Source organism: Rana temporaria, chromosome 3 (genome assembly GCF_905171775.1).
Source record: "Rana temporaria chromosome 3, aRanTem1.1, whole genome shotgun sequence".
Taxonomy (NCBI): Eukaryota; Metazoa; Chordata; class Amphibia; order Anura; family Ranidae; genus Rana; species Rana temporaria.
In genome coordinates, this window is record NC_053491.1 from 459,351,351 (window position 1) to 459,377,196 (window position 25,846).

General features: G+C 45.4%; 1 protein-coding gene across 1 annotated transcript in view; it reads right to left on the reverse strand.

Annotated features, from left to right (window-relative positions):
• Window positions 1-12,083, reverse strand: part of LOC120933506 (NXPE family member 3-like) — a 65,910-nt gene extending 53,827 nt beyond the window's left edge. Inside the window, exon 1 of the mRNA XM_040346746.1 lies at window positions 11,963-12,083. Within this exon, the coding sequence (XP_040202680.1) occupies window positions 11,963-12,019 (57 nt within the window). The 5' untranslated portion in view covers window positions 12,020-12,083. The remainder of the gene's footprint in view (window positions 1-11,962) is intronic.
• Window positions 12,084-25,846: the final 13,763 nt, after the last annotated feature.

Consider the following 25,846-nt stretch of genomic DNA (forward strand, 5'->3'; position numbering starts at 1 on the left):
TAAAGAATGGCCTTTGAAGAACGACCTGCTAAACAGCACCGTGCACACCAAACGTAATGCCTAAACAAATACGTCCTTAGTACAAGCACTGTATCACAGATCCGACAACAAATAGACAAACTGTACGACAGAAAACGAAATTTAAAGCACAGTCACTGAAAATCACGAATCGTATCTCACCAAACTTTTACTAACACGCAGCAACACGATATCAGCAAAAGAGGCCGTCTTCCGCATGGAAACGACCCTTTATAGTGACGTAGTGCGTGATTGACGGAACTGCGCTGTGCTAGAGCGTTGTGAAAAAGCGATGGTGTGTATGCTACGTCGTTGTTCAAATTGAAGTTGGAAAAATGACGTTTTTTTAAAGCACATAAAGCGTCGCTTTTTTCCATCGCAGAAAACGATGGTGTGTACGCGGCAAAACAGATGATTTGAGTGCTGTATGTGTTGCTCTCAAACTAACGGAGTATGAGCCAAGGTTTGACAAGTTATCAGCATGCATACAACAGCAAAAATCACATTAATTGTGCAAAAGCATCCCAAATCTTTATCAACGCCCAGCCAAGGCATCTTTAAAAATGCCCAGCAATGGCATCTTTAATAATGCCCAGGCAAGGCATCTTTACCAATGCCCAGCCAAGGCATCTTTAAAAATGCCCAGCCAAGGTATCTTTAAAAATGCCCAGCAATGGCATCTTTACCAATGCCCAGCCAAGGCATCTTTACCAATGCCCAGCCAAGGCATCTTTACCAATGCCCAGCCAAGGCATCTTTAAAAATGCCCAGCCAAGGTATCTTTAAAAATGCCCACTGCTCTGCTGGGTCTGGAAGCTGCTGTAGATTCTAATCTACAAGAATTGCAAAGAAGAATCCAAAGGGCTAAAATGAAAAAAACAAAAATGTGTCATTGCATCTTTACCAATGCCCAGCCAAGGCATCTTTACCAATGCCCAGACAAGGCATCTTTACCAATGCCCAGCCAAGGCATCTTTAAAAATGCCCAGCAATGGCATCTTTAATAATGCCCAGGCAAGGCATCTTTACCAATGCCCAGCCAAGGCATCTTTAAAAATGCCCAGCAATGGCATCTTTAATAATGCCCACTGCTCTGCTGGGTCTGGAAGCTGCTGTAGATTCTAATCTACAAGAATTGCAAAGAAGAATCCAAAGGGCTAAAATGAAAAAAACAAAAATGTGTCATTGCATCTTTACCAATGCCCAGCCAAGGCATCTTTACCAATGCCCAGACAAGGCATCTTTACCAATGCCCAGCCAAGGCATCTTTAAAAATGCCCAGCAATGGCATCTTTAATAATGCCCAGGCAAGGCATCTTTACCAATGCCCAGCCAAGGCATCTTTAAAAATGCCCAGCAATGGCATCTTTAATAATGCCCAGGCAAGGCATCTTTACCAATGCCCAGCCAAGGCATCTTTAAAAATGCCCAGCAATGGCATCTTTAATAATGCCCAGGCAAGGCATCTTTACCAATGCCCAGCCAAGGCATCTTTAAAAATGCCCAGCAATGGCATCTTTAATAATGCCCAGGCAAGGCATCTTTACCAATGCCCAGCCAAGGCATCTTTAAAAATGCCCAGCAATGGCATCTTTAATAATGCCCAGGCAAGGCATCTTTACCAATGCCCAGCCAAGGCATCTTTAAAAATGCCCAGCAATGGCATCTTTAATAATGCCCAGGCAAGGCATCTTTACCAATGCCCAGCCAAGGCATCTTTAAAAATGCCCAGCAATGGCATCTTTAATAATGCCCAGGCAAGGCATCTTTACCAATGCCCAGCCAAGGCATCTTTAAAAATGCCCAGTCATGGCATCTTTAATAATGCCCAGCCATGGCATCTTTACCAATGCCCAGCTAAGGCATCTTTACCAATGCCCAGCCAAGGCATCTTTAATAATGCCCAGCAATAGATCATTAGACTCATCCTCTGCTTATGTTCAATAATGTCTTTTAGCTATGCAAAGTATACTGTGCCTGTACCCATCACAGCATTGTAGATCTCTATCCCTTGTGTAAGCAAATGCATCTTTACCAATGCCCAGCCAAGGCATCTAATGCCCAACCAAGGCATCTTTACCAATCTTTACCAATGCCCAGACAAGGCATCTTTAAAAATGCCCAGCAATGGCATCTTTAAAGATGCCTTACCAAGGCATCTTTAATAATGCCCAGCAAAGCCATCTTTGGAAATGCCCAGCAAAGCCATCTTTGGAAATGCCCAGCAAAGCCATCTTTGGAAATGCCCAGCAAAGCCATCTTTGGAAATGCCCAGCAAAGCCATCTTTGGAAATGCCCAGCAAAGCCATCTTTGGAAATGCCCAGCAAAGCCATCTTTGGAAATGCCCAGCAAAGTCATCTTTGAAAATGCCCAGCAAAGTCATCTTTGAAAATGGCCAGCAAAGTCATCTTTGAAAATGCCCAGCAAAGCCATCTTTGGAAATGCCCAGCAAAGCCATCTTTGAAAATGCCTAGCAAAGGCATCCTTACCAGCGATCAGCAAAGGCATCTTTACCAGCGATCTGCAAATGTATCCTTATCCAAAAATACATGCACAAGTACAGTTGTTGAGAATCTTTTTCAATAAAAAAAAAATGTTTAATAGAAAGCTCTGTTATTGTGTTTTTCTTTTAAAACAAAAGCTGTTAATTAGTTTGGACAAGTGTACGAGTTGATTTTTCTAAACGAAAACCTTGGTATTCATGTTTAATTGCAGTGTTGGCACTTCAAAAAAAAATTAGGTTTTGTGTTGCAGTTTGGGCACTCGGGCTCAAAAAGGTTCGCCATCACTGACCTAGTGTGTGTTTACAACTGTAGGAGGGTGTGGCTGTAGGACTGATGTCATCGATCGAGTCTCCCTATAAAAGGTATCACTCGATCGATGCAGCCGCCACAGTGAAGCACGGGGAAGCCGTGTTTACATACGGCTCTCCCCGTTCTTCAGCTCCGGGGAGCGATCGCGACGGAGCGGCTATAAACGAATAGCCGCGCCGTCGTCCCGGATCGCTCCCTGCGGGGATCCGACCGCCGCATGTAGCGGGGGGGGTCCCGATCGGACCCCCGACCCGTGGAAAGGCGGGGACGTACATGTACGCCCATATGCCTGTACGTGCCATTCTGTGGACGTACATATACATGCGGCGGTCGCCAAGTGGTTAATAATCATCTCAATGTCCTTGTGTTGTATGTTATCTCCTGTTAGAAAAGCCATATCTACAACTTTTCTTTTCTTTTTTGATGTTTCTGTTATCATGTGATCTCTATTCATTTTCTTGACTTTCTCCTTGAGTGCTTCCATTTCCCTTTTCTTATATCCTTTTTCTACAAATTTGTCAATAATAGTTTGCCTGGATTTCAAAGTCATCGGCACTACTACAATTTCTATGGATCCTCATTAACTGCCCCTTTGGGATTTTACTAATCCCTTGTCTGTGGTGACAGCTTGTTGTGGGAATATAACCATTTCTGTCCGTTTTCTTGAAAAAGGTTCTGGTATTGATGTTTCCATTTTCTTTGAACAATTGTAGATCTAGATAATCTATTGTATGTTTGTGATTTATTTAGTCAAAGAAAGATTGCAGTTCGTCTTCTGTTCCCCCCCAAATTTTTAAAATATCATCTATGTACCTTCCGGTACATTTTAAGATTTTTCCTTTGGGTACTTTGTATTTGTTCTGGCCTCCCAATGGTTTAAAAAAAATGTTGGCATATTAAGCCCCCATTGTCACGCCTTTGGTTTGGGTAAGAAATTCCCCTTTGTGCCAAAAATAATTGTGACTCATTGCCATCCTCAGGCCTTCTATGATATACTGTATCTGTTCCTGCTTCATTTGCGTCTGATTATATAGGGCCCATTCCACACTTTGGATGCCGTCCTCTTGAACTATGTTCGTGTACAGTGAATTTACATCTATAGTGACCAATATGTCGCTTTCTCTCTACCTTTACATTTTTTTGTTCATTAATTAGTTGTCTGCTGTCTTTGAGATATGATGGCCCCTCCTTCACCAATGGTTGTAAAAACCCATCAATATAAGCTCCTAATCTTGAGAATAGTGAATCGATTCCGCTTATAATCAGTCACCCCGGTGGGTTAGTTTGGTCCTTATGGATCTTGGGGACATAATAAATAACTGGAGTTTTTGCTGCTTCTGGGGTTCGAAATTTGGCTTCTTTTTTTGTAAGTATGCCCATACGTTTTCCCTTCTCTACAAAGTTAGTTCGTTTATTTTCATATTCTCTTTTTGGATCTACCTTTAGCTTTTTATATGTATCTGGGACATTCAGAAGTTTATTAATTTCTGTTTCATAATCGTGTTTATTAAGAATGACCAATCCTCCCCCCTTGTCGGCGGGCCTGATGATTATATTTTTCTTCTTCTCTATTTCTTTGATTGTCTTCCAGATGTTATTTCGTTTGGACTTGTTTACTTTTAAGTTTCTAATATCTTCCTCCACCATTTTTCTAAACACTGTTAAACTTCCATTATGTTGTGTTTTTGGATTAAAAGTCGAATTGTTTCTCAGATTAGAATGTTTATACATGGTAGTATTGTTTCCTTGTTTGCTATCCTTATTTGCAAAGAATTTCTTTATATTCATTTTTCGTATGAATTTCTTTAGATCTATGTATACTTCAAATGTATCTAATTCCTTATCTGGGAAATATTTGAGTCCCAAATCTAATACTTTCATTTCCTCTTCATTAAAAATTACTTCACTTAGATTAAAAATGCCCTTCCTAGTATTCTCGTCTTCTTTTTCTTGATGCCCCCTCGTTTTCCTCTTGTCCTTTTCCTCTTTCCCATCTCTGGGGCCTGTATATCTGTTCTCTCCTTTCTTCCCATTCGTTGTCCCCTTGTTCCCATTCGTTCATTCCTCTCCTCATATTCCTGTTTGTTCTTGGATTCCATCCTTGGTATTGGTTCCGGGGTGGGTACCTGAAGGGCTGCCGCCATCCTTGTGATCGGAAAGGCCTGTTGTCCTCTCTCATTGGTCTGAGGTCCTCTATATGGGGTTTCTTGCGGGAATGTTCGCAATGGAGAGAATCTATTACGATGTCTTGGGATCCCTGGTGTGTATGGAATTTGTGGTTTTCTATCCTCACTTTGTTCTTGTTGCCTATAGTTTTGACTGTAATTTTAACGTATGGGACTTCTCTCTTCTCTTCTCTGAGGTGCCATGGTATTTTCTATTCGTATGGCCCTATTCGGTCTGTTGTCATCTCCTCTAGTAAGTTGCCATGCCGTTACTTCTCTTTCTGTGGAATTGTCTCTGGATTCCTCTGTCATAGAGATATTTTGATCCATCTCATTGTATGTTTCATCTGTTTTTTTGCCATTTATATACTTGCTGATTTTTGTAGTCCAGCACGTCTCTTGAATTTCTTCTGTTTCTTTTGTTGTATTTCTCTGTCATATTTTTTAACAGCTTCTTGTAAAAAAGTTTCTTTCTCTTTATATTCCTTTGTATCAATGAATGGTATAAGTTGATCCCTCAGCTGCAGGATCTCTGATTCAATCACTTTTAATTTATGTTGTCTCACTACAATTTTATGCTGCAAATCATTTTCGCTTTGATTAAAAAATCTATACCACTCATCTATTAGCCCTTTGTCATTTACAGCATCATTGGGTGAGATATCCCATCTTAGGCCCCATACACACGAGAGGATTTATCCGCGAATACGGTCCAGCGGACCGTTTGCACGGATAAATCCTCTCGAGGATTTCAGCTGATTTCTATGCGATGGAGTGTACTCACCATCGCATTGAAATCCGCGCTGAAATCCTCTGGCGATGACGTGTCGCGCCGTCGCCGCGATTATGACGCGGCGACGTGCGCGACGCTGTCATATAAGGAATTCCACGCATGCGTCAATTCATTACGACGCATGCGGGGGATCCCTTTGGACGGATGGATCCGGTGAGTCTGTACAGACCAGCGGATCCATCCGTTGGGATGGATTCCAGCAGATGGATTTGTTTAGCATGTCAGCGAATATTCGATCTGCTGGAATCCATCCCAGGGGAGAAATATCCGCGGAAACAGATCCGCTGGAGTGTACACACCATAGGATCTATCCGCTGAAACCCATTCGCTGGGATTTATCTGCGGATGGATTCTATCGTGTGTATGGGGCCTTAGTCTCCTGGGTGTTATTTTTTCTGTGATATACGTCTCCAATGTGGCGACATCCCACCAAACCCTGAGCTGTTTTTCCATGCAGTGTCTTAATTGATTGAAGAGGCTATCAGTATCATGTTTGGTAACCACCTGTTCCTGATTAAATACCTCTATCAGGTTTATGGCCCTGCTGTACATATATTTGAAAATGTCCATTGCCTCCCCTGTAGGGTCAGTAGGAAAACCAATAAGAAAAAAGCTGATTGTACCTCTACATCAAATGGATCAATACATCAGATAAAACAATTAATAACATGCAATAGTACACATGTGACCTACGTCATTAAATGTCCATGCAAAAAACAATACGTAGGAAGAACCACTAGGGAGTTGCATGTAAGAATCTGAGAACACATTGCTAATATAAAAAAAGGGTTCAACAAGCACAGTGTTTCGAGACATTTTAGGGACTACCATAATAAGGATCCAACTTGCATGACTTTTTATGCAATTGATAAAATAAAAGAACACTGGAGAGGAGAAAACAAAGTAATCAAAATCTCACAAAACGAAACCCGGTGGATTTTTGAGCTCGATACCCTCCAACCTGCGGGTATGAACATAGATCTGGATTTGAATTGTTTCCTGACCAATTTTTAGACATATATATCTTATTCTAATCTAATACTTCCATACTGGCATTTATATGCATTTTTTCCTAATTTTTACAGTTTCCTCATAAATTTTTATATTTTTAATATCATAGGGACCATTTTTTTATTTTTTTCATTACACCTTCTTTGTCGTATATATTTCCCCAATTTATTATTTCAATTATTATAATATTTTATTTATTTTATAATATTTCACATCATTTAATTTTATATTTTCTATATTAATATGTCCCCCATCCAGTTGAGGTACACTTTAGCAGATATCCAACTTTCCATGCATTTTGATAGTCTATGTGTCTATAGAAGTAATGCATATATCATGTATTTTGCTTTTTATAATTACCAGTCCGTTTCTATCTTCACTGTGATCTATCAGATGTATTATAATTTCAAAGTGGGGATTCAGTATACGTGGTGTATGTCTTATCATGTTCTGGTATTCGTACACATTGCATCTGCTTAAATGAATAAGGGTTTACTTGGGTTGGTATTAATCCGGACTTCAGTCTGCAAATATCTCACCAAACATGGCGCCCGACAACAGGCATCCTAGTGGGAGGACTTAAGTCCTCATAACCACAGGGAAGATGTCGGCTGTAGCTTACGACGCAATGGGAGAACAATATTAATAATAAAAGGGAAGTGAGTGTGACGGTCCGCACGCTCCAGACGACGTCATTACGACGAAACCGGTCGAGCGGATAGACGCAGTCTACACACACTTCCGTGGAAATAATACACAGCTTGTTTTTAAATTGACAAATGTGAGTACCTAGAGTTTTTATTAATAAAGTCCAACATTTATTACGGTATCACACTATTTGGGAAAATTCTTCTCTTTGTACATGAGTGCAACCTGGAAAGAGTCATATAGGGGAACAAGGATTTGCCAGAGTGCAGCACAGGGCATACACTGTGAATGCTTTCTACCCCAGGAGGGGGATATGATCTGGTGAGTGCGGGCCACATCAGAGCATGGATGAAGGGGGCACAGAGTGGAACACAGCAATAAATATTAGGATTGGCACACAGCATTTTGCATGAAACGTACAGCACTTTTTTAATGCAGCACGAAGCATTTAATGCAATTATCAGCACTTCAATTATATATGGACTAATTTTTATTATTATTTTATTTCAATTTTATTTCAATTGAATTTTTATGTTTATTCATACACTATATGCTCGTATTAATTTTTATTAATGCATTTGTATATGTAAGCACCACACATGCGCCTATAGGAGTGTGGGTTCATTTGACATCACTAAACTAATGTCATTTATCACTTATGGTATTTATATAAAATTTTATGTCACAGGATAGCAGATATTTATTTCACATAGGTAGGCGCCAGCACCTACTAACTCCTTTTTTTCAAATGTTTGCATGTGTTTCAGAAAACAGAAGGTAATATACATCAATTAAATACAATGATACCTCGGTTTGCGAGTAATGTGGTATAAGAGCGTTACGCAAGACAAGCTATATATTTTTTTTTTAAATCGTGACTTGATGTTAAGCGCTCGCAAGACAAGCAGGACTCAAGCCGCAGGTGTATGCATTACCGTATGTGGTCAGAGGTCCAGGGGGGCTGGAGAACTCGGAGACGCTCGGAGACACTCAGAAAAACTCAGAGACACTCCCAGCTAGGTGGGGCGGGCGTAACGTGCGTCGGAAAAGTGTCCACAGTTCTCGAAAGTTCTCGAATGTCTCTGAGTGTCACCAGCGCCCCCGCACCTCTGGCCACATACAGTACTGCATACGCCAGCAGTGGTTGTGGAACGAATCATCATTATTTCTTATGGGGAAACTTGCTTTAATATAGCATGCTTTGGATTACAAGCATGCTTCTGGAACGAATTATGCTCGTAATCCAAGGTATTACTGTAATAGATTTCAGTTAATAATATAAATTTATAGCTAATAGATATTGTTTTTGCGATCATTTTTTCAGCAGATCCCAGTGTGGAACAATACTGTGTGTTGCATCGTTCAATATTTTAATTGATGATAAATTACTTCAAGGGGTTGTAAAGGAATTATTTTTCCCTAAATAGCTTCCTTTACCTTAGTGCAGTCCTCCTTCACTTACCTCATCCTTCCATTTTGCTTTTAAATGTCCTTATTTCTTCTGAGAAATCCTCACTTCCTGTTCTTCTGTCTGTAACTCCACACAGTAATGCAAGGCTTTCTCCCTGGCGTGGAGAAAGCCTCTTGAGGGGGAAGGGGGCGAGCAGGCCACTCTCTACTTTGCAGATAGAGAAATAAGCTGTGTGTTAGTGGGCGTCCTGACACTCCTGCTCGCCCCCTCCCCCCTTAAGAGGCTTTCTCCACACCAGGAAGAAAGCCTCGCATTACGGTGTGAAGTTAGACAGAAGAACAGGAAGTGAGGATTTCTCAGAAGAAATAAGGACATTTAAAAGCAAAATGGAAGGATGAGGTAAGTGAAGGAGGACTGCACTAAGGTAAAGGAAGCTATTTATGGAAAAAAATGTCTTCCTTTACAACCCCTTTAACATCAATCACTGGAACCCAATTCAATCACAAATCTCTATAGGAATGGCCAACTATTAGTCAGAATTTAGGCTAGGCGAGTACTTTATAGTTACATAGTTAGTCAGGTTGAAAAAAGACACAAGTCTATCCAGTTCAACCATAAAAAAAAAAAAAAAAAAGTATAATATAATACAATCCCATATACAAATTTTTTATCCACAGTTGACCCAGAAGAAGGCGAAAAACCCCAGCAAAGTATGATCCAATTTGCTACAACAAGAGAAAAAATTCCTTCCTGATCCCTGAGAGGCAATCGGATATTCCCCGGATGAACTTTACCTATAAATGTTAGTATACAGTTATATTATGTACATTTAGGAAATAATCCAGGACTTTCTTAAAGCAATCTACTGAGCTGGCCAGAACCACCTCTGGAGGGAGTCTGTTCCACATTTTCCCAGCTCTTACTGTGAAGAAATCTTTCTGTATTTGGAGATGAAGGGCCAGATTCAGGTAGATCGGCGCATTTTTGTTCCGGCGTAGCGCATCTCATATGCGCTACGCCGACGTATCCCAGAGAGGCAAGCAGAGTATTCACAAAGCACTCGCTCCCTACGTTGCGCCAGCGTAACTTAAATCATTCGGCGTAAGCCCGCCTAATTCAAAGAAGGTGGACGGTGGGCGTGATTCATTTAAATGAACCGTGACCCCATGCAAATGATGGTCCGAACTAACGGCGCATGCGCGCGCATGCTCAGAATCACGTTGAACATACTCCCTAAGATACGACGGCACAATGCCTACATACTACTACGTAAACGATGTAAAATACGACGGCTGTTCCGTCGTCCATATCTTTGCATGGGATGCGCCTCCTATAGGTGGAATAACTTTACGCCGGACGTACGCCTTACGTAAACGGCGTATACTACTGCGACGGGCGCAAGTATGTTCGTGAATCGCTGTATCTCGGTCATTTGCATATTCGACGCGTAAATCAATGGAAGCGCCCCTTGCGGGCAGCGTAAGTATGCGCCCAGGCTCCGGCACGTAGGAAACTTACGTCGGTCGGATGAAGCCAAATTTCAGGCGTATATTATATTAATCAGGCGCATAGATACGACGGCGCATCTGTGCACTTACGCGGCGTATCTACACATACGTCGGCGTAAGTGTTACCTGAATCCGGGCCGAAATATCTTTTCCTCTAGGCGTAAAGAGTGCCCCCTTGTCCTCAGTGTTGACCGTAAAGTGAAAAACTCAACACCAAGTTCACTATATGGACCTCTTATATATTTGTACATGTTGATCATATCCCCCCTAATCTCCTCTATGCTTCTGCTTTGCTTAAAATGTCTAGACGGATTGCAGAAGATGACTTTGGCTGGCATGACTAATCGCACATGCTCTCAAATTTGGGAAATTGGTGAAAATCATGTGATGACAATCGGAAAAACTTTTCAGAATCCTGAAATGAGCGTTGCATTGTGACCCTTTACACAAAGGAGGTTTACTGGTCGGTTTAAAGTCCTTCCCTGCTAATGACCACTGATAATTAGTTTTTAACCACTTGAGATCCGCGCTATAGACAAAAGACGTCCACAGCTCGGCTCTCAAGTGCCGAGTGGACGTCTTTAAACGTCCTTTTATGTGCATTACCCGCGCCACTGGGGGGCGCGCGGCAGGTAAACACTGTCCCGGCGCATCGCCGAAGAGCCGATGCGTGTACCTGATGCGATGTCCGCCGGGTACACGCGATCGTCGGTGACACGGCAGGTGACAGCAGGGACGTGGAGCTCTGTGTGTAAACACAGAGCTCCACGTGCTGTCAGAGGAGAGGAGACCGATCTGTGTCCCTTGTACATAGAGACACAGCATCGGTCACCTCCCCCAGTCACCCCCCACACAGTTAGAACACACCCAGGATACACATTTAACCCCTTCCTCACCCCCTAGTGTTAACCCCTTACCTGCCAGTCACATTTATACAGTAATTAGTGCATTTTCTATAGCACTGATCGCTGTATAAATGTGAATGGTCCCAAATTTGTGTCAAAAGTGTCCGATACGTCCGTCGCAATATCGCAGTCCCAATAAAAATCGCAGATCGCCGCCATTACTGTAAAAAAATAAATAAAAAAATCATAATTCTGTCCCCTATTTTGTAGGCGCTATAACTTTTGCGCAAACCAGTCGCTTATTGCGATTTTTTTTTTTACAAAAATATGTAGAAAAATACGTATCGGCCTTAACTGAGAAAAAAAATAGTTTTTTAAAAAAAAAATTGGGATATTTATTATAGCAACAAGTAAAAAAAAAATATATATTTTTTAAATTGTCGCTCTTTTTTTGTTTATAGCGCAAAAAATAAAAACCGCAGAGGTGATAAAATACCACCAAAATAAAGCTCTATTTGTGGGGAAAAAAGGACGTCAATTTTGTTTGGGAGCCACGTCGCACGACCGCGCAATTGTCAGTTAAAGCGACGCAGTGCCGGAAGCTGAAATTTCGCCTGGGCACGAAGGGGGTTTATGTGCCCAGTAAGCAAGTTGTTAAAGAAAAAAAATTAAATTGTCTCTTTGCCAACCTTATCCCTCTAATTATTAAGAGCCCTTCTAAAAGTCCCCAATTGAGTAATCTTACTCACCCCAGCAATGCAGACAAGACTGAAGAAGAGGAACGAGCATTGTCTCCAAGTCACCATCCTCGTAGTTATTGTCACCTGCTGCTCTCTGTTAGACTAGGCTGTGCACTGGAACACCTGAGCTCCACCTGTGTACTGCATCTCACTCCCAGCTCATGTTAAACATTTTGCAACCTCCCACTAAGCATTTAAAGAGAATATACAGTATGTTCTGTTGAAGGGTTTTTCTTTTTAGATAAAAATGTGAGCTTAATATAATCAATAGGGATGATCCGAACACCCCCCGGTTCGGTTTGCAGCAGAACATGCGAACAGGCAAAAAATTTGTTTGAACACGTGAACACTGTTAATGTCTATGGGACACGAACGTGAAAAATCAAAAGTTCTAATTTTAACCCCCTTAGCGGTGTTCCCAAGCGTGACTCGGGGTGTTTCTTTTCTGCTGTAATCGGTATCCCTGAGTCACGCTCGGGGTAGCTGTGCAGAGCCTGCAGCGGGCGTAGCTTACCTTCTCCTGGCGATCCAGCGATGATCTCCCATTGCTGTGATCGCCGGCGAGACCCCCCCCCCCCCCCCCCCCCCGCTCCGTCCGTCGGCATCTGACTTCCTGGTTCCGTTCCCGGCAGCAGCAATGATGCATTGGAGCGGAACTGGGAGGGAAATTCAAACGTGAACACAAACACATAAAAAGGAGGTGGTACAATGTAATCTGAGAGGATTACACTGTATCACCTTGGAATCTGACACAGTGCCCTTTTAGTGCCCCTTGCCATTGTCATTTGTGCCCATAAAAAAAAACGTTTGAAAATGGCATCAAAAAAGCGCTTTCCTACAAAGGCGCTTTTGGATGAGTTGAGCGACAGCGGCAGCGACACGGAGTTGCTCGCAGAACAGAGCGATAGTGAGTCGTGGGGAGATTTGTCATCTGACTCTGATCCAGAAAGTGACAACGCCGATGATCCCGCACCTGACCTAAGCGATGTGCGCACTTGGTGCCCTATAGACAGCGGTACGGACCAGGCAGCGCCCCCCGAGATTCCGATTCACTGGATCACCTGGGATGAAGGTAGATGTGGAGAGTGACAACCCTCTGGCGTACCTGCAATTATTTCTTACTGAGGAGGTCATTTTAAAAATCGTCACAGAAACCAACCGCTACCATGATCAGCAATCCACTACGCTGCGTGCCAGGTTTTCCAGAACCAGAAAGTGGGAACCGGTGACTAAAGAGGACATCTGGCAGTTTCTGGGACTCATCATCCTTCAGGGGGTGGTGGGGAAACTGCTCCAGAAATGGTACTGGACATAGGTGTGCGCACAGGGTGTGCCAGGTGTGCCTGGGCACACCCCAATCACCCTGTGCGGTGCCGATATCCCCTGTCTTACCCCTGCAGTGCTGCCAGCTTCCCTCCTCTCCCACTGGCTGCTGCGGGGATGATTCAGGATGTAGAGTGGGGGAAGGGGTCGGTAAATATTGTATTTACCGGCCCCTTCTTTTTGTGAATGAACACAGTGAGTGATCTGTACGGATTGCTTCTATGTTTACTATGCTCCAGTTTGTGAATGAACAGGAAGCCGCTTAGCAAAGAGCACTTCCCATTAGTTCACTGTCCAGTGCAGCTGAGGCTGCAGAAAAATGGACTGGGGAAACTTTGTCCTCTGTCCCTTTCTCTGTCTCAAAAGTGAGACATCAGAGGTCTGTTTAGACCCTTGATGATTCACCAAAGCCCCCCAACAGGGCTCATAATTTTTTTTAAAAAAAGAATAATAAACTACTGACACCGTCCACTGTTCTGCTGATGTATACTCATGTCTGTTTGTGCTCTGGGGTGCACACCCTAATACAATAGGCTGCGCACACCAATGGTACTGGACCAAAAATAGGTTACTGGCCACTCCATTTTTTGGCACTGTGATGTCCGAATACCGCTTTTCGCTCATCATGAAGAATTTACATTTCACCAACAACGAAGAGTTTGATGAGGCCACGCATCCTGCGCCCAAACTAAAAAAAATCTGGGAGGTGTGCCAAATGATTGTCACCAACTTCCAGCGAACCTACGTGCCAGAAAGGGACGTCAGTGTGGACGAAAGTCTGATGGCCTACAAGGGACGCCTGAGCTGGATACAGTTTATTGCATCCAAAAGAGCGCGTTTTGGCATCAAATTCTACATGCTCTGCGAATCATCCACCGGATACATCTGGAATGCGGTCATTTACACCGGTAAAGGTACCAAGTTCAACCCCAGCCGCTATGGGATGGCCACATCATCTGTCCTTACACTGCTGGACCCATTGCTGAACCAGGGATATTGTGTGACAATGGAAAATTTTTACACGTCTCCGGAACTTTATGAGGTTTTGCTCCTAAACAAAACTGATGCGTATGGTACCGTTAGGCAGGGGCGTTGTTAGGGGTGGGCTGGGGAGGCTGGAGCCCCGAATGGGTCGGTGAAAATCCCCGAGTCTCGGCGATGAACCATTAAACTATTAGCCCCGAATGCCGCCGAGCAGGGACCATTTTTTTTCCGAGCGCCGCCGACTCATCGAGTGACAGAGCAGGTCCCGCCTTCTGGAGCCTGCAGCGCCTATGATGGACGTCCCACTGGTCCAATCTGGGACCTCTGGGCCGTGTGACGTCCATCATAGGCACCGCAAGCATAGAAGGCGGGAATTACAATGCCGTCTGCGTCCGGCGCACAATGCGACATCCCCGCTCGCTTCGGAGGCTCTCCACGGCTCCCGAGCCTCCTCTTCTCTGGCACCACAGCTGCCCGCCACACCACATCCCCACTCCCTGCTCGGCGGCTCTCCTCTCCTGTCTCCTCCTTGGCTCCCTCCATCGCTATGACGGGCACATCACGGCTGAGGTAGGTGACGTTAATAGTTGTGTATGTATGTAGGTCAGGTCAGTGTAGTCAGGTCAGTGTAGTCAGGTCAATGGAGTCAGGTCAGTTCAGTGTAGTCAGGTCAGTGTAGTCAGGTCAGTGTGGTCAGGTCAGTGTGGTCGGGTCAGGTCAGTGTGGTCGGGTCAGGTCAGTGTAGTCGGGTCAGGTCAGTGTAGTCGGGTCAGGTCAGTGTAGTCGGGTCAGGTCAGTGTAGTCGGGTCAGGTCAGTGTAGTCGGGTCAGGTCAGTGTAGTCGGGTCAGGTCAGTGGAGTCGGGTCAGGTCAGTGGAGTCGGGTCAGGTCAGTGGAGTCAGTTCAGTGGGGTCAGGTCAGTGTAGTCGGGTCAGGTCAGTGTAGTCGGGTCAGGTCAGTGTAGTCGGGTCAGGTCAGTGGAGTCGGGTCAGGTCAGTGGAGTCGGGTCAGGTCAGTGGAGTCGGGTCAGGTCAGTGGAGTCAGTTCAGTGGGGTCAGGTCAGTGTAGTCGGGTCAGGTTAGTGTAGTCGGGTCAGGTCAGTGTAGTCGGGTCGGGTCAGGTCAGTGTAGTCAGGTCAGGTCAGTGTAGTCAGGTCAGTGTAGTGTGGTCAGGTCAGTGTGGTCAGGTGAGTGGGGTCAGGTCAGTGTAGTCAGGTCAGGTCAGTGTAGTGTGGTCAGGGGAGTGAGGTCAGGTCAGTGTATGCAGGTCAGGTCAGGTCAGTATAGTCAGGTCAGTGTAGTGTGGTCAGGTCAGGTCAGTGTAGTCAGGTCAGTGTAGTGTGGTCAGGTCAGTGTGGTCAGGTCAGTGTAGTCAGGTCAGTGTAGTGTGGTCAGGTCAGTGTGGTTAGGTCAGTGTAGTCAGGTCAGTGTGGTCAGGTCAGGTCAGTGTGGTCAGGTCAGTGTAGTCAGGTCAGTGTATGCAGGTCAGTGTAGTGTAGTCAGGTCAGTGTGGTCAGGTCAGGTCAGTGTGATCAGGTCAGGTCAGTGTGGTCAGGTCAGGTCAGTGTATGCAGGTCAAGTCAGTGTATGCAATGCAGGTCAGTGTGGTCAGGTCAGTGTAGTCAGGTCAGTGATTGTGTATGCAGGTCAGGTCAATGTATGCAATGCAGGTCAGGTCAGTGTATTGTATGCAGGTCAGGTCAGTGTAGTCAAGTCAATGTATGCAGGTCAGGTCAGTGTAGTCAGGTCAGTGTGGTCAGGGCAAGTCAGTGTGGTCAGGTCAGGTCAGTGTGGTCAGGTCAGTGTGGTCAGGTGAGTGGGGTCAGGTTGGGTCAGTGTAGTCAGGTCAGGTCAGTGTATGCAGGTCAGGTCAGTGTGGTTAGGTCAGTGTAGTCAGGTCAGGTCAGTGTGGTCAGGTCAGTGTGGTCAGGTCAGGTCAGTGTGGTCAGGTCAGGTCAGTGTGGTCAGGTCAGTGTAGTGTGGTCAGGTCAGTGTGGTCAGGTGAGTGGGGTCAGGTCAGGTCAGTGTGGTCAGGTCAGTGTAGTCAGGTCAGGTCAGTGTGGTTAGGTCAGTGTGGTCAGGTCAGTGTGGTCAGGTCAGTGTGGCCAGGTCAGGTCAGTGTAGTGTGGTCAGGTCAGGTCAGTGTGGTCAGGTCAGGTCAGTGTAGTCAGGTCAGTGTAGTCAGGTCAGTGTATGCAGGTCAGGTGAGTGTAGTCAGGTTAGTGTATGCAGGTCAGGTCAGTGATTGTGTATGTAGGTCAGGTCAGTGCATGCAATGCAGGTCAGTGTATTCAGGTCAGTGTATGCAGGTCAGGTCTGGTCAGTGTATGCAATGCAGGTCAGTGTGGTCAGGTCAGTGTAGTCAGGTCAGGTCAGTGTAGTCAGGTCAGGTCAGTGTAGTCAGGTCAGTGTATGCAATGCAGGTCAGGTCAGTGTAGTGTATGCAGGTCAGGTCAGTGTATGCAATGCAGGTCAGTGTAGTCAGGTCAGTGTAGTGTATGCAGGTCAGGTCAGTGTAGTCAGGACAGGTCAGTGTTAGTGTATGCAAGTTATGTCAGTGTATACTGACACATACACACACACTCACGTAGGTCTGGGTATGTGTCAGGTAGGTCACCCTGCGCCACTGCACCCCCCCCCGGTGCCGGCTTGGCCTCGGGCTGAAGCCCCTGGTCTTTTTGGCACCTAGCAACGCCCCTGCCGTTAGGCCAAACCAACGTGACATGCCATCTATGTTTGGCAAGAAAAAACTAAAAACTGGAGAAATGGTTGCCTTTCAAAAGGGTAAGATGATGGCAATGTGATGACAAGAAGGACGTGTGTCTCATGAGCACTGTGCACAATACCTCCACTGCCATGGTCCATACAAAACATGGGAAAGATGTGCTGAAGCCGCAAGTCGTGATCGACTATAATCACACCATGGGAGATGTCGACAGAGCCGATCAGGCGATGACTTTTTACCCGGCAATGCGGAAATAGCAAAATAAATATTACAAAAAGATTTTCAGGCATCTCCTGGAACAATGCCTTTGGAATTCTTATATCCTTTATAGAGCAAACACTGAAATACCTCTTGTTCATTCTGACTTTATCTGGAAGGTGGCTGAGCAGATTTTTGTCAACCACCAGACACCATCAGTAGCTCTTAACAGACCCGGACGACGCGCTGTTGACGTTGTCAACCCAGAACGCCTGACAGGTCGTCATTTTATGGACTACATATCACCAACCGCAAGAAAGGCAGCACCTACCAGGATGTGCGTCGTTTGCTGTTCCAAGAGAGATGGCAATGGAAAAAAAGTCAGAAAATAAACAAGGTTCCATTGTCCTGATTGCGACGTCGGACTTTGTCCAGTTCCATGCTTCAAAATGTTTCACACTCAGGGGGCCAGATTCAGGTAGATCAGCGGATCTTTAGATCCGCGTGATCTATCTGACTTAAGATACGCTGCCGCAAGTTTGAGAGGCAAGTGGGTAATTCACAAACCACTTACCTCCAAACTTGCGGCGGCGTCTCGCAAATCCCCCGGCGGAATTCAAATTCCGCGGCTAGGGGGAGTGTACTATTTAAATCAGGCGCGTTCCCGCGCCGATTTAAATGAGCATGCGCCGTCCGCGAAATTTTCCGGCGTGCATTGCTCCCACTGACGTCACTAGAACGTCAGTGGTTTCGACGTGAGCGTAACTTGCGACGCGCGTAAAAAAACGACGTAAAAAAATTCAAAATCGACGCGGGAACGACGGCTATACTTAACATTGGCTGCGCCTCATAGAAGCAGGGGTAAGTATACGCCGGGAAAACCGCTACGGAAACGTCGTAACAAACTGCGTCGGGTCCGCGTACGTTCGTGAATTTGCGTATCTCGCTGATTTACATATTATTCAGTGTAAATCAGCGGGAACGCCCCCCGCGCCATTTTCAAATTGAAAATAAGATCCGACGGTGTAACACAGTTACACCTGTCGGATCTTAGCCATATCTATGCGTAACTGATTCTATGAATCAGGCGCATAGATACGATCAGGAGATACACCGTCGTATCTCTCTGTGAATCTGGCCCAGGATGTTTATTGAATTTCTTTGAATAGAACAAACTGGGTTGGTATTCGCCACACCAGTATAAATAGGACTTTATTGGGGCGTTGTGTCTATAGTAGGTGAGCTAGTAAATTCACAGAGAATTGCTTATAATGAAAATAACAAATGTTTATTTAAATACATAAAAACAATAAATAAAATCCATTGTTTGCCCTGATACAGTGTAGATGCTATGATTGGTTAGATGGGGGTGGTGCTGGTCGCCAACATGTTTCGCATAAATTAGCGTCATCGGGGCGCCGCATCCATCTATTTCATATCTTCATCTAATAATATGCAAAAAACAAAACAAATTATTTACATATAATGATGTTCCAGGGCATAAAAAGCATTTCATAAATAGGAATATTCTTGCATAATATATAGTGTATATAAGCTCACCAAAACTGTCAGGTCTGTAAACTGCACGAGGCCTATGGTGACCCCAAAGGTAACAATATAGCCAACAAGGAGAACACACCCCCAACAGGAGTCAGATCCGTTACCATAGGCCTCGTGCAGTTTACAGACCAGACCTGACAGTTTTGGTGCGCTTATATACACTATGGGCCAGATCCACATAGAATTGGATAGGCGCAGCGTATCAGAGATACGCTACGTCGCCGTATCTTACCTGGCTTTAAGTCGAATCCAGGAAGATTTTGCGCCGTAAGTTACGGCGGCGTAGTGTATCTCTCGGCGCGTAATTCAAATCGGCGATTAGGGGGCGTGATTCATTTAAATGAAGCGCGTCCCCGCGCCGATTGAACTGCGCATGCTCCTTTTTAAAATTTCCCGCCGTGCTTTGCGCGAAATGACGTCGCAACAACGTCATTGTTTGAACTTAGACGTGACTTACGTCCATCCCTGATTAAGGACGGCTTATGCAAAAAATAAAAAAAATTCAAATTTCGACGCGGGAACGACGGCCATACTTTAACATGGCAAGTCTATCTATACGCCGCAAAATAGCAGCTTTAACTATACGCCGGGAAAAGCCGACTAGAGACGACGTAAGAGAATGCGAAGGCCGCACGTATGTTCGTGGATTGTCGGAAAAAGCTCATTTGTATACCCGACGCGGAAAACTACGCGAACTCCACCCAGCGGACGCCGAAGTATTGCACCTACGATCCGAAGGCGTACGAAGCCGTACGCCTGTCGGATCGAACCCAGATGCCGTCGTATCTTGGTTTGAGGATTCAAACTAAAGATACGACGCGGGTAATTTGAAAGTACGCCGGCGTATCAGTAGATACGCCAGCGTACTCTCTCTCTGGATCTGGCCCTTTATATTATGCAAGAATATTCCTATTTATGAAATGCTTTTTATGCCCTGGAACATCATTATATGTAAATAATTTGTTTTGTTTTTTGCATATTATTAGATGAAGATATGAAATAGATGGATGCGGCGCCCCGATGACGCTAATTTATGCGAAACATGTTGGTGACCAGCACCACCCCCATCTAACCAATCATAGCATCTACACTGTATCAGGGCAAACAATGGATTTTATTTATTGTTTTTATGTATTTAAAAAAAAAATGTGTTATTTTCATTATAAGCAATTCTCTGGGAATTTACTAGCTCACCTACTATAGACACAACGCCCCAACAAAGTCCTATTTATACTGGTGTGGGGAATACCAACCCAGTTTGTTCTATTCAACTCTTTTAATTCTTCAAAGGACTGGTGCACTGTGGTCTGTGCTGGAAACTATCCAACAAACGTTCTTTCAAATATTGAATTTCTTTGTTTGATAAATTTCATTATTTTTCATTACATTATTGAATAAAATTATATTATTGATTAAATTATAATTCATGAATTTGTGTTTCAAATTGATCACATCTGGGATGTCTACTAGAGTCTTGTTTGGTCAGGTTTAACCACTTAAGCCCCGGACCAATATGCAGCCTAAAGACCCAAGGTGTTTTTACAGTTCGGGACTGCGTCGCTTTAACAGACAATTGCGCGGTCGTGCGACGTGGCTCCCAAACAAAATTGGCGTCCTTTTTTCCCCACAAATAGAGATTTCTTTTGGTGGTATTTTATCACATCTGCGGTTTTTAGTTTTTGCGCTATAAACAAAAATAGAGCGACAATTTTGAAAAAAAAGCAATATTTTTTACTTTTTGCTGTAATAAATATCCCCCAAAAACATATATAAAAACATTTTTTTTCCTCAGTTTAGGCCGATACGTATTCTTCTACCTATTTTTAGTAAAAAAAATCGCAATAAGCGTTTATCGATTGGTTTGCGCAAAATTTATAGTGTTTACAAAATAGGGGATAGTTTTATTGCATTTTTATTATTTTTTTTTTTTTACTACTAATGGCGGCGATCAGCAATTTTTTTCGTGACTGCGACATTATGGCGGACACTTCGGACAATTTTGACACATTTTTGGGACCATTGTCATTTTCACAGCAAAAAATGCATTTAAATTGCATTCTTTATTGTGAAAATGACAGTTGCAGTTTGGGAGTTAACCACAGGTGGCGCTGTAGGAGTTAGGGTGCACCTAGTATGTGTTTACAACTGTTTGGGGGTGTGGCTGTAGGAATGACGTCATCGATCGTGTCTTCCCTATAAAGGGAATGACGCGATCGATGCGCCGCCATAGTGAAGGACGGGGAAGCCGTGTTTACATACGGCTCTCCCCGTTCTTCAGCTCCGGGGAGCGATCGCGACGGAGCGGCTATAAACAAATAGCCGCGCCGTGGTCCCGGATCGCTCCCCGAGCGGACCCGACCTCCGCATGTAGCGGGGGGGGGGTCCCGATCGGACCCCCCACCCGCTAATAGGCGAGGACGTACGTGTATGCCCATGTGCCTGTACGTGCCATATTGTGGACGTATATGTACATGCGGGGGTCGGAACTGGTTAAGTAAGTAATTAATAGGAATTGCAGGCCTATAATACATATCACCAAATTTCCATGCAAAAAATTGTACCGCTTTTGGTACAAATTTCCAGACAGAATCATACCGCCAGGGAGGTTAAAGGTTAATATGCAAGTTATTGTCATAAAAAGTGTTTGGGAACCCGGGTCCTGCCCCAGGGGACATGCATCAATGCAACAAAAAGTTTTAAAAACTGCCATTTTTCAGGAGCAGTGATTTTAATAATGCTTAGAGTGAAACAATAAAAGTGAAATATTCCTTTAAAGCGGAGTTCCGGCCACAATTTCACTTTTTAAATATAAATACCCCTGTAATACACAAGCTTAATGTATTCTAGTAAAGTTAGTCTGTAAACTAAGGTCCGTTTTGTTAGGTTGTTACAGCATTTAGACACTTTATAAAATAGAAATTGACTGGGGCCATCTTAAGTGTGGGCATCATGAAGCCAGACTGTATGACTTCCTGAATTTCAGCCTTGCAGATCTCGCACATGCTCAGTGCTGCACAAGCAGTGTCAAATCAGGTTTCAGCACCTGTGCTGTCCAAGTCACATGATTCTTCGAGACTGGGGAGTGCACAGACTCCTGGAAAGTTACACCCACTACATTCCCAGGAGTCTGTGCGGTGTAGGTTAGGAAGCTTAAGCACCTAGGTGCAGGAAGTGGGAAGATTAACTATTCTGCCTAGCAACAACACTTTGAAGGCATCTAAAAAAAAAAAAAAATTCTTAAAGGACTAATGACATTTTTTTAAAACTACTGATGTAATGTTATATTTATGGGTGGAACTCCACTTTAAATTTGACTGGTGTCTATAGTATGCATGTAAAGTGGCGCATTTTCCCCGTGTTTAGAACAGTCACTGCACAAAATGACATTTCTAAAGATAAAAACTTGAATTGTCAGGTCTTTTTTACAGATAAAAGTCATGGGTTTCCCCCCAGTCCATTACCAGGCCCTTAGGGTCTGGTTAGAATATTAAGGGGAACCCAAAATCTATTTTTTTTTTTAATTGCGTGGGGGTCCCCCAAATTCCACACCAGGCCCTTCAGGCAGGCCCGTTTGAAGAAATTTGGGGGCCCCAAGCAAAATGGACATGGAGGCCCCCCATCCCCTAACCCCCGCCGGCCGCACGCACGCACGCAAAGCCTACAGGAACCACAGCATAGCGATACAGTTTAAGTTCACCCACACTTTATATAAATGAAAAAGGTTTACAGTGAAAATACTGCTGTTGCATATACTGTGTTGCATATATGTTTTTTTTACTCCCCCCCATGTTCAGTGTGCACTTCCTGTCAGTCCGGCCCGGAACAGGAAACTGAATCTCCTGTACCGCGAGGTACCCGGCCGGACTGACAGGAGGAAGGATGAGGAGCTCGGCCACGCTACAGGGAAGGGGAAGAAGTGACCAGAGAGGCAGCAGTGCTGCAGTCGTCTGAGGCTCTCTATAGAGCGCTCAGACGGCTGCAGAATTTATAGGAAGCACGACAAGGGCCCAGCTCGGGTCCCCAAGCAATTGCTTGGTTTACTTACTTTGTCGCGACTTCAGGTCTGGTATGGATATTAAGGCAGGGGCGTTGCTAGGTGCCAAAAAGACCAGGGGCTTCAGCTCGAGGCCAAGCCAGCACCGGGGGGGGGGGGGGGGGTGCAGTGGCGCAGGGTGACCTACCTGACACATACCCAGACCTACGTGAGTGTGTGTGTATGTGTCAGTATACACTGACATAACCTGCATACACTAACACTGACCTGTCCTGACTACACTGACCTGACCTGCATACACTACACTGACCTGACTACACTGACCTGCATTGCATACACTGACCTGACCTGACTACACTGACCTGACCACACTGACCTGCATTGCATACACTGACCTGACCTGCATTGCATACACTGACCTGCATACACTACACTGACCTGACCTGCATTGCATACACTGACCTACATACACTACACTGACCTGACCTGCATTGCATACACTGACCTGACTACACTGACCTGACTACACTGACCTGACCTGACTACACTGACCTTCATTGCATACACTGACCTGACCTGCATATACTACACTGACCTGACCTGCATTGCATACACTGACCTGACCTGACCTGCATTGCATACACTGACCTGACTACACTGACCTGACCTGACTACACTGACCTGACCTGACTACATTGACCTGACCACACTGACCTGCATTGCATACCCTGACCTGCATTGCATACACTGACCTACATACACAATCACTGATCTGACCTGCATACACAGACCTGACCTGCACACACTGACCTGACTACACTGACCTGACTACACTGACCTGACTACACTGACCTGACTACACTGACCTGCATTGCATACACTGACCTGCCCTGCATACACTACACTGACCTGCATTGCATACACTGACCTGCCCTGCATACACTACACTGACCTGACCTGCATTGCATACACTGACCTGACTACACTGACCTGACCTGACTACACTGACCTGACCACACTGACCTGCATTGCATACACTGACCTGACCTGCATTGCATAGTGCACTGACCTGCATTGCATACACTGACCTACATACACAATCACTGATCTGACCTGCATACACAGACCTGACCTGCATACACTGACCTGACTACACTGACCTGACTACACTGACCTGCATTGCATACACTGACCTGACCTACATACACAATCACTGACCTGACCTGCATACACTGACCTGACCTGCATACACTAACCTGACTACACTGACCTGACCTGACCACACTGATCTGACCACACTACACTGACCTGCATACACTGACCTGACCTGCATGCACTGACCTGACTACACTGACCTGACCTGCATACACTGACCTGACTACACTGACCTGACCTGACCACACAGACCTGACCACACTGACCACACTGACCTGACCTGATTACACTGACCTGACTACACTGACCTGACCCCACTCACCTGACCACACTGACCTGACCACACGACACTGACCTGACTACACTGACCTGACCTGATCACACTACACTGACCTGACCACACCGACCTGACCTGACCACACCGACCTGACCTGACCACACTGACCTGACCTGACTACACTGACCTAACCACACTGACCTGACCCCACTCACCTGACCTGACCACACTACACTGACCTGACTACACTGACCTGACCTGACTACACTGACCTGACCTGACTACACTGACCTAACCACAATGACCTGACCCCACTCACCTGACCACACTGACCTGACCACACTACACTGACCTGACTACACTGACCTGACTACACTGACCTGACCTGACCACACTACACTGACCTGACCACACCGACCTGACCACACTGACCTGACCTGACTACACTGACCTAACCACACTGACCTGACCCCACTCACCTGACCACACTACACTGACCTGACTACACTGACCTGACCTGACTACACTGACCTGACCACACTGACCTGACCTGACCACACTGACCTAACCACACTGACCTGACCTGCATACACTGACCTGACCTGACTACACTGACCCGACCTGACCCCACTCACCTGACCACACTGACCTGACCTGACTACACTGACATGACCTGACTACACTGACCTGACCTGAGTACACTGACCTGACCACACTGACCTGACCTGCATAAACTGACTTGACTACACTGACCTGACCTGACCACACTACACTGACCTGACCACACCGACCTGACCTGACCACACTGACCTGACCTGACTACACTGACCCCACTCACCTGACCTGACCCCACTCACCTGACCTGACCACACTACACTGACCTGACTACACTGACCTGACCTGACTACACTGACCTGACCTGACTACACTGACCTAACCACACTGACCTGACCCCACTCACCTGACCACACTGACCTGACCTGACCTGACCACACTACACTCACCTGACCACACTGACCTGACCACACTACACTGACCTGACTACACTGACCTGACCTGACCACACTACACTGACCTGACCACACCGACCTGACCTGACCACACTGACCTGACCTGACTACACTGACCTGACCACACTGACCTGACCCCACTCACCTGACCTGACCACACTACACTGACCTGACTGCACTGACCTGACCTGACTACACTGACCTGACCTGACTACACTGACCTAACCACACTGACCTGACCCCACTCACCTGACCACACTGACCTGACCTGACCACACTACACTGACCTGACTACACTGACCTGACCTGACTACACTGACCTGACCACACTGACCTGACCTGACCACACTCACCTAACCACACTGACCTGACCTGCATACACTGACCTGACCTGACTACACTGACCCGACCTGACCCCACTCACCTGACCACACTGACCTGACCTGACTACACTGACCTGACTACACTGACCTGACCTGACCACACTGACCTGACCTGACCTGCATACACTGACTTGACTACACTGACCTGACCTGCATACACTACACTGACCTGCATTGCATACACTGACCTGACCTGCATTGCATACACTGACCTGACTACACTGACCTGACCACACTGACCTGCATTGCATACACTTTACCTGCATACACTGACCTGACCTACATA